General features: G+C 40.6%; 1 protein-coding gene across 1 annotated transcript; it reads right to left on the bottom strand.

The window, feature by feature from the left end:
• Positions 1-320: 320 nt before the first annotated feature.
• SOD2 (superoxide dismutase 2) lies at positions 321-8151 on the bottom strand. Its single transcript, XM_082756922.1, has 5 exons — positions 8102-8151; positions 7400-7602; positions 2931-3047; positions 1843-2022; positions 321-846 (listed from the first exon to the last, which is right to left on the bottom strand). Exons 1-5 carry the CDS (start codon positions 8128-8130, stop codon positions 701-703), a joined length of 675 nt encoding a protein of 224 aa, XP_082613048.1. The 5' UTR covers positions 8131-8151; the 3' UTR covers positions 321-700.
• Between the last annotated feature and the right edge of the window lie 2495 nt (positions 8152-10646).

Below are 10646 nucleotides of genomic sequence, written 5' to 3'. Positions count from 1 at the left end.
TACCGTCATTCCTGTAAGAACTACAATTGAGTCTGTCCCAGTACTGCCATCTTCCGCCCAAGGTAACACTTCAAACGCTAATACATTGCTACAACACATGAAGATCTCAGACAAGAAATCCAGGAAAGGCAGGGATAACTGAAGACCATCAAGTCAGGCAGGCACAGCGATGCCTGTTTTGTTTTTCCTGTCTTCCTGATCTCTCAGAAAGTTGCAGAGCCTTTAATACAATAAATTACAGAAGGTGCTTCTCTTCCCCAGCCCTTTTCAAAGCAAGTAACTGGACCAGCTGCTACCAAAAATGAGTCTGTTACACACAATTACAGAAGATTCTTTTATTTGTTCATAGTAACATATAGTAACATAAAGTGTGTGCTTCCACTTAGGTATTTAAGTGCAACAAAGAAATCCATTACTTCATTAAGCTTCAGCAAGGCGAGCTATGTTTTTATATGCAATGGAAAAGATTATTTCAAGTGTCTCCCTTTGTTGCACAACAATTTAAAGCTTCAAAAATCTAAGGAATACCTTCCACAGGATTAGACAAGCAGACACTTTGCTTGGTTATGAAATGTTTTTGTCGGATGAGCTAAGTGTTTTCTGCAGTAGAGCTATTCATTTGTAAGCCACAGATACTACTACCAGAGTGATACCGAAGTAGAAGTGGTGCCATTTCAGTAGTCTGTGCAAGAATTCCACTCTACTTTTTGCATGATGCATATCTTGAAGATACGTTCTCCCAGTTGATCACATTCCAGATGGCTTTCAAATAATCAGGTCGAACATTTTTATACTGAAGGTAATAGGCATGTTCCCATACGTCGATTCCTAGCAAAGGAATAAGACCTGTAGAAAAGAAGGATAAAAACTTTAAGTCTATGAAAAAATGCTTCACATGTAAAGTTTTATTTTGCTATTACCCAAGTTCTTCAACTGTAGAAAGACAGAATTGAAACCAGCTGAGGTCTTTTTTTTTTTTTTAATAAGTTTACAGGTTTTTTTTACATGTATAAGAACACAAGTATCTTCCTGAAATACACCACCACAAAAGAATCTCTTGCCATACCAATATTTGTTTCCACTGTTTTAATCACAAGTTACTGTTTCATTACTTTCCTTGCTTTTATACTAAAACATTTTTCTAGTTGAGGTTTTTAGTGGAGAGTTTTCACTGAGAGAAGGGGCAATATTTACCCACTTTACCACTGTTTGTTTCAATACTTTTTCTTTTTTTTTTTTACCACTGATAAGCAGTGCACAGACCATTTTAAGTGTTATTTTATTATAATAATTATTATTACTATAATAATAACTTATTTAATTGACATTCATCACTATCTACCAATAGTAAGGAAGCACACTATAAGCCTTCCATCTTAAACCTAGTAGCCTGTTTCAAGACAAGAGGTGTTACATGCATCTTTCCCTCTCCTGTTGCTTGGCCTATACCTAGGGTTCTGTAAATAGTTCCTGTCAGAGAAAACAATCTAAACGTAACAGAATTATTTTTCCCAATGCTCTTACAGGCAAGCGACTCCAATTACTCAGAAACAGTCCAAAGGAGCCTGAACTGAAATTACTGTGTGAGACAGCACTTCCACAGTATGTGCCATCTATTTCCCTTTTTTTGATTAGACAGACTGTAAGCCCTATTGCTCTCCACAGAATTTCTAAGTCCTGGTTTACAAATGCTGTTTTATAAACTGCAACTGTTTTTCACTTCTGCTAGAAGTGAACTGATTTATCCAGCTATTTTTCTTCATGTCTAAAAAATCCCTCTCCCATCTCACACACTTGCCTCTGAAATCTACAAAAAGTGGAGGGGAAGGAAAAAAACCTGACCTGTTGTTCCTTGCAAAGGGTCTTGATTCGCACAAGCTGCTATCTGTAGGCGTCCTTGCTCTTTGTTATAGCCAAGCCACCCCCAGCCTGATCCTTGAACACCAACTGATACAGCTGTTAGCTTCTCCTTGAAGTTTGCAAAGGAACCAAAGTCACGTTTGATGGCTTCCATCAGTTCTCCTTTAAAAAAAAAAAAAAACAAAAAAAAAAACACAGAAATGTCACAGTATGTCAGGTACTTCTTAACTTCCATGTATTGCCTGAAAACAGAAGGAAAGAGGCAGAAGCAGTTCGGCTCTGAGAAAAGGAACTGTCTAGACAAAATAGATGCATTGTTAGTTAACAATTCTGTCCCAACCTGCTTAAGAGAGCAAGCAGACAGAAATAGACAAAGGCAAAGCTTTAAAGCATTTTTCCTAAGAATGCCACCCGAAAAAAGCTCCATCAGAAACGGACAGAACTGCTGAGCTACTAGTGGAAATTTCAGCTTCAAAATCTTATGCACCTGAATCCCACCAGTCTACAGACGGGCATAAACACTTCATTCAAAAACTTTCAAGTCTACCACAACAGCTTTTGTGAGATCTTTATTATAGGGCCGTTACCTTTAATTGCAGGTCACTTGGAGATTATCATTCCTCTATCCTCCCAAAGGGATTTCTTCCTTGAGGTTTTAACTGTTAAACTATCCCTACTTGAAAATGGAGCATAAATCCAGTCACTAGGCTGGGTGGTCTGTAGCACATTTCTTCTCTTTCTGTGAAAGCTGAGTACATGTACATGAACTTAATTACCACAGCTCTGGATAGCTTTCTCTTATGAAGATAGAAAGGACATATACAGCAATAGCCAAGTATTTTGCAATGTACACGTAATCAGTTTTAGAAATTAAATACACTGAGCACAGAACTAGCTTTTTGAATTTTTACCTTGCTTTGAAAAGGCCCTGACTTCCTCAGAACTGTGGTAATTGTCGCATAGAAAGGCAAATTCAGAAAAAAATAAAGATATAGACTATTCCAAAGAGACAAAAGATCATCAGTTCTGCTGGTCATTTAAAACTGACTCAATAAACCATCACAACAAACCTTTAGGCTCTCCTCCTCCATTAGGCGAAAGATTTGTCCAGAAGATGGTGTGATTGATATGACCCCCACCATTGAACTTCAGTGCAGGCTGAAGCGACACCTGAGCTGTAACATCACCTAAGGATGCAGAAGATAAAAATAAGTAAGTAGACAAATAAAAACATCACAAAAACATCACCACCAGAGTAAACACTAAATTGCCACTAGGCCTCCACTGATACCCAACATCTTTCAACTCTTATTAGCCTGTAGCGTATCTACAAAAAAGGTAAGGGGGGTTGTGACTGCTACTCAGATTTTAGATAGCCACTGGCAAACTGCATTAAGTATTTCTCATCTTTTGCTTGTCCTATAACTACGTGTGACCTGCCAATATTGCACCTCTCAGGCAGCTCATGTTACACGTACAGTACTGAAGTATCTACTGCCATTCTACAGCTAAATAAAGCAACCAGTAGAGCCAGAATGTGTTAAGGACTTCACACTTGTAAATTGCTCAATACCACCAGTTTTAGAAAAGAACACTATTCACCCTTTAAGTCATTGATTTGCCCACTGTGAATTTTTAAACTTCTTAAACACCTTGAACAGGGTGAACAGTTTGTGCTCCAGAAAAAGCTGCTGATTACAGTCAGCACATAAACCACAATGTTCCTCTCCCTCCAATTTTTCATTTCTTTTTTTTGGGGGGTGGAGGCTGTTTTGATTGATTGTTTTTGGAAGAGATGTGATGACCCAGGACATTTTATTCAACATGAAGAATTGTTTATCTGAAACCTGTCCTCCAAATACCGCTGTCTAATATAGGTGAACTCCCCAGTCCAGGCAGGCTTTAATTTCAAGAGAAAAACAAAGACCAGGAGTCCATCTAGAAGCATCCGCAGCACATCTAAGCAGTGCACATGTAATGCTAACCCTCGTTTCCAGGCCTGCACATAACGCTCATACCACCCAAGGTCAGACAACCTTGTCCATCCCTCCTCCCCCTCCAAAACATGTCATATTCCTTAAAGCATTCACTAGTGCCTTACGTTTTAGAATCGTGTTGCACCACTTTAACATGAGTGTTTTGACTGTTATTTTGCCTTTTAAAATAACTGAAACATTGCAAAAGTTTTTGAAGCTTTTTCCACCATTCCAGTACATTCTCAAATCAGGCACCAGTGCAGGCAGCTGTTTCCCCCCCTCACTTTCAGGAACAAGTGGCATAAGTCCTCCTATAGGAATAAATGAGTCATCCTAGGACAGACGTGAAGACGAGTCACAAAGCAGCAGCACACCTGTCACTAAGGTTTGAATTTAGGATTCCAAGTTCCATACCCTTAAGAAACCACAATGACCTTGGTAAGTCTCATACAAATAAAGTATCTGGATGAAGCTGCTCAGTTCCACGATGTCTCACAAATCTCCCCAAAATATAGAATTCAATCCTCTGTTACAATAGATTACAGTAATGCTCAACCACACACCTTCAGCTTAATTTTTGCTGGAAATGATCATTGTTATTGTAAAGACTTTCCTTAAGATGCAAAAACTAAACAGTTTCCTACAAACTTTTCTTAAGAATAATTTGTTCCTGCAGGAATTCACTTTCAAGTGCAATATAGATTTTTTTTCTTATTCAGAAAAATATCTGCAAGTTAAAAAAAAAAAAAAAAAAAAAAAGTGTAACTAACACGTGGCATCTGCATCTCCAGTTATAACCATACCCAGAGCAACAAAACCAGACAGGGGCAGGAATGGAATAAAGCATCCAACGCAGCCAGTGCAAACACTATTTCTGCATTCAGGTATCAAATGAAGGATGCGACGTCTCTCATATCCCGTCAAACAGCATCTTCAAGACATTTTCCTTGAATTCTGCATGCCTTTAAGTTAATCCAGAAACATATCCACAATATCACAAGCCAGGAATCCAAAAATAACCCAGGACATTTTAAACACCGTTATTGTTTATGATACCATGCCTTAGCAGAAGCATGACCACTGTGAAGCTGAGACAGCATTTGATTGCTGCCCCTAAAACACAGTGTTTGGTTGCTGTCAAAACCGTCCTGCTGAACTTGGCACTGGAAAAGATGATGGACAAAAGTAACTTGCCTGTATGTTACTGCAACTTACCTTGAAACCTACTTGTATACAGTGCCCCCTCCAGCCTATTGCACTCCTCAACCCAGAAGTTGTTGAGGACAACTCAGTAAACCACAGGACAATTCAGTAAACCAAGACAGACAGCTCAGAGGTGGTGCTCAAGAGACTTGTCAGCTCAGTTTCTCAGTCTGCTGCTAAGAGTCACTCCTTTCCTTCATACAGAAGCCAAGTAAAGCACCATAGGTCAACTGTCAGAAAAGAATGGAAAATTCTGGTAGGCATAAGTTTTCAATGAAAATAAGTTTCAAGGTTATATCCTTCAATTGGCAAAATCCTGCATGTTTTGATGGACCAGTAATCAGAACCAGATTATGCTGAAAGCTTTCTGGAATAAAGTTATTACTTCCCATGCTGGATCCTGTCACAGAGGTGCATACTCATTTTCAAAGAACTGACAACACAAGCAAATGGAATCCACTCAAGAAAGCTTTTGAGTTGTCTAAACAGCTACAGATAGGTTAACAACATGTTAAAGATGATCTAAAAAGATTAGTTCATCTCCTATTGCTGAACAGAAGCCATTGCCAAGGTTCTGTTATCCAGAAGAGATAGCAAATAGATGTGACAGAGATAGATGTGATATAGTGAATAAATTTACGTCTAACCGAACAGTGAAATGCTGTGCAGAAAGTTTTGGCCAGGCTCAATTTTTAAGTATGGGGAAAGAAGGACAGTACTGACAGAATTAGGTGGCAGTTCAGACTCTGCCCTTTCCTAAAGCCTGGTCTTCCCAGTCTTTCTAACGAGGGTCAAAATCCCACACACTGCATACTGTGCTATCACTGAAGTAAAAAAGCCAACCCAAAACACACACACAAAAACAGTGTAAGCAAATATTTGTCTGGCTTTGATGTGCATGACAACCATAATGCATTGCAAAATACAGGCAGCAAAATCGTTACGGAAAGATTAAATTCTACCTCTAGGAACACTATCACCAAGACCAAGTGATGAGAGCCTATCAACTGATAGTATTTTATTATTTTTTTTTTAAATACCTTAGAGGATCCAGGACACTGCAGATGTTTCTGCCAACCAGAAATTCTGCCTTCACTAGTGGCTGAAGCCTTAGTCATTACACAGCACGAGCAACATCAGCAATAGATATACTGATTTCTTATAGTTTTGTTTCCCTCCTTAGTTGCACTAATTAATCTCTGCTAGACAATTTTCCTGGATCCACCACTGGCAGGACAAAGCAGCAATCTTGATTGCATGATTCTTAATCAAATCTCATTAGAATTTAAATGGCACAAGTTATTTTTAGTCTTACATAGCCACCTGAAAATCTCTAAACTTTCACAAGTAATTAACATCCTATATTCAAGCACACTGGTACTTCTCAGGGGTACAGGGCTCAAGATTACTCAGACATGGACAATTTTCACAGTTTCATCTAAGCCCAAACAAAATTACACTACAGAGCCACTCAGCAACAAGGCATAAGTGAGTCTATAAATTCATCACCTTTTAGACATAAACTGAAGCTCTTTAGAAAGATCGTTACTACAGAAAAAATATATTCCGCCTCCTTAAAAGGATATATACATATATTTCACACATTCTCATTAGTCCAACTTAAAGACTGAAATGAGTCTTTTAAAAAGTATTTCATGTGTTTTCACTGTAGTTTGGCTAAAACAACTGTGAAGTTTTCACAAAAGCCAGTGTATCTCGAGATTCAATTTGAAATATTAACACAAAAAAAATCCCTTATGTCATGCTACGTATTTCAGTTCCTCACATTGGCACGAGCTACATGACCCCTTAATTTGACCCAGTGGCATACTGACAACAAATTTCAGCTCTCCTCACTGGGTATCACATAGACATTCGCCTTACATCCACTTGTACGGGACTAAGATTACTTCACAACAATCAGCAAAGCACCTGATGCGTGAACCATCGAAGTGCACATGTTCTATATATTTTACATAATTTTATTGCTAAGCTTTCATTACAAAGTATTTATTCAGTAAAATGACTGCAACTTCCTATTGGCGCTTTGGTTCCAGTTACTAGTGTAAACACGGACTAAATCCACCACAGTCAACACAGTTTCCCCATATTTTACAGTACTACAGAGGGCGGAACTTGGGCTTTTGGCTAACCCTAGCAACACTGAAGCCTACCACAAACCTGCTCTTAGTAACATTTTACTTTATTACAAAATAAAAGGAAAAAATGCAAGGTTGAAATACACAATCCAAAAAAATGTAAAGAAACTATTTCCTGTAGAAGAAAGTTGTCTTTTTTTTTTTCTTCGTATCATCTACTTAAGCTAGCTTCCATCTCATCTGCTGACTGCGGACACAAACCTTTTGCCAGCGCCTCCTTGTACTTCTCCTCCGCCACATTCAGGTTGTTGACATATGCGGCGTGGTGCTTGCTGTGGTGCAGCTGCATGATCTCGGCGTTGATGTGGGGCTCCAGAGCGCCATAGTCGTAGGGCAGGTCCGGGAGGGTGTGCTTCTGCCTGGACACCAGGCACCCCAGGGGGGCTACCAGCTTGGCCCCGCTTCTGGAAGAGAAAAGGCAGAAGGAAGCAGCGTTACTCGGTGTTTTAACGCTTCAGCAGGCTGAAGTGACCGTTATGATCTGCTGCTGTAACACGCAAGGTGCTGTCTTCGATAAAGAAGCTGAGCTCCCGTTTTGCAGATTAAAGCACCCCGCGCTGTAACGAGACACGAGGAAACGCTGCAGGGCCGGGAGGAAGGGCGGCCGCGGGGCCCCTCCGCCTTGACCTTGGCGTGCAGAAGGGACAAAACCCCGCGGCCAGGCAGGGGCAGCGCCGTGCCGAGCCGGCAGCCCCGAGCCGGGCGACGCAGCCCCCGGCAGGGCGGGACCACCGCCAGCAGCCCCCCGAAATGGCGGGGGGAGAGCGGAGCGCAGGGGACGAGCCCTCCGCCGCCTCCTCCCCGCCCTCCCGCGGCTCGGCCACGGCAGCCGGGGGCTGCCCGGCCGCCCCCAGCGCCGCAGCCCAGCGGCCGGCACGGCGCTGCCTCCCCCCCGGCTCTCACCGGCCCGGCCAGGCGAGGCGGCACAACATGGCGGCGGGCGGGCAGCAGCGCGACTGGCACCGCCTCACGGCCGGGGGAGGTGCCCGGGGAGGCGGCGGAGGGGCTGGGCCTGAGGGCTCGGCAGCACCTGGTCCTAGGCAAACCCGCCCTGTGGTTTTTGCAGTTAAAAATTGGTAGCCATAACCTTAGGACTCTTATTTGTGAAGTCAGCGGTTAACAAAGACTAACAGGACATTAAAAACAATACTTCTCAATTGCACTGGTGATCAGTTGAAAACCCTTGACTGATCGAGATAAATTGTTCGCATATTACCTTTTATGTACAGCGTGCTTCAAACTGATTCTTGAGGGGAGAAAAAACATTTACGTAATATGTCAATGTGAACACAGTAAAATAAGTAGATCAGTCACTAGAAGTTTCAAAGGTTAATTTTAAGCAGGAAAATAATAGGAAAGCAAGATCACCTTTCCAAACACTGGTGAGACCACTCGGCGCAGTGCTCCACGAGGAAGCAGAAATTCTAGAAATGGGTGAAAAAAGGTTCCATAAAATAAGTCTAGAGAGCTGACCTCCTCCTCTTTAAAAAAGAGCCTGAACATTGACTGTGTGTAAACCTTACTTGTGGAGAAGAGCTGTGATGCACACAGTACTGTCTGGGAGAAACCAACAGGCAGTTAAGCCTTGAAGAACCATCTGGGATACGGCTCAGCAGCAGAACAGGCCCACCGAATACATGGGACCAGACTACACTGCAGTTCCTTCTGACCTCAGGAGTCTGCATGCATTTTCCCCATTTATAATCACATTTTGTCCACTTTGCAAACTGCATAAATCTCTGACAATTTGACACATACAGACTACTATTCTTAGTGCCACATAATTCAGCAAAGGTGGGCTAAATAAGTACCTGTTAAACAGACATGCCCTCTGTGCTTTTAAAGGAAACCCATAGAAATGAGACAAAGGATTTCCTCAAAGTATTTATTTAAAGTATTTTTCTTCATTTGTCACTTGATCCCAGCTATGTCTATGCATACAGTGGAGGACATTACCACCTTAAAATCCCAGGCCTCAGTACTGAAAGCAGAGGCAGAGCAGCAGCCTGTACCAGAGCTTGCAAGCAGCTCCACACTCCCATGAAATACTAGTTGCCATTAGGATCCTAACCTCTGGGAACAAGGAGGGCACTTAAAAACACCTTTTCAACTATTTCATCTACTTACTTTTTTGATCCATTCCATTTTTTTCTCACTTTTCTGAGTTTCTTGTTTCCCAACACCTGTTTCTCAGCGTCAGTTCAGCGGCCCTTAACACACATCAGAGTGCTTCATTTGTGTACCTTAACTCCATCAGATAAAATAATCAGTACTGAATAGTTAGTGAAAAAGAGTTCAAAGAAACATGAAAAATTAGTTCTCCTGTAAGGCCAGTGAGAAAAGCTCTTCATTATGAAGCATTCTACAAGATAAAGACAAATACTAGATTAAACTATATGGGAAAATATCTTTGCTACCACAAAGCTCTCAGTCTTTTGAGTTTTGTCTTTTTAAAAAAGTGCATGTATCCAGAGATCTTAAAGAACCCAAATTTACTGGCATAAAAAAAAAAATCAGTGGGGTTAAGTGTGAACAACCTTGATTAAAGTAACTTACCTCATCTTGGAATTTGCCAGTAAATCCACAGAAATCCATATTGTGAATCCAAATATTGTGACGCAAAGTACAGTAGTTGCCCCTCCACACCCTTTTAAAGGACCTCAGAAAACCATGCAAGTTTCCTCTTTTTAACCTATCAGCCAGCTGTACTCTGGATATCTGAGCAGAAAAAATAACTACTTTATCAACAGATAAAAGATGAATTGTTTGAAGTCTACAGATTTGTAAACAAAACTTTCCTGAATATTGAAGTAAATCCATGAACTATCATCTCCAGGATGATTAAATGCCTTAATAGAGGCTGTATGAATTTACTGACAGCCGAGAACATGAACATTACTGTGGTTTAGCATTTGTGTGCATTATTATACTGTATTTCACTACTGCTTTGCTGCAAGTACTGCAAGAAAGCAAGCCAATTATAAGATGCATTTTTTTATTAACTGAACTAATTGCTGGGTTGCTTTCATTTAGAAAATAATTCAAACACCCCAGCCTACTTATTTAGCAGATACTCTCTAAGTAGAGAATGACAAAGGAAATAGCTTATCTTACCTTACAATTATTTTCCTAAAAGTTAAGTAAACTTTTAGTCTGTACCCGTTTTGTATTTTTAAGCTATTTAGCTAAACTTCATTTTTAACTATTTAAAAATCACTCACCCTTGAGAAAATTCACATCTTCATGAGGTTTTAAGACATGCTCTTTAGACAGCATTAAGTGGCAAGTTGTCTTTGCCTGAAAGACATACTTTTAATAAAGACCTTAACAGCACAACTAATAGCAGTTAGTGCAACTCCAAACATTTTGCATCTTTCTAATCCGTTACACTAGATGCCATCTTCTTAAAATGAGTTGCTTTCACACTTCAGATTTGAACCACCGATTT

Source organism: Aythya marila (genome assembly GCF_965140915.1).
Source record: "Aythya marila genome assembly, chromosome: 3".
Lineage (NCBI taxonomy): Eukaryota > Metazoa > Chordata > Aves > Anseriformes > Anatidae > Aythya > Aythya marila.
This window is presented reverse-complemented; position numbering and strand designations above follow the sequence as displayed.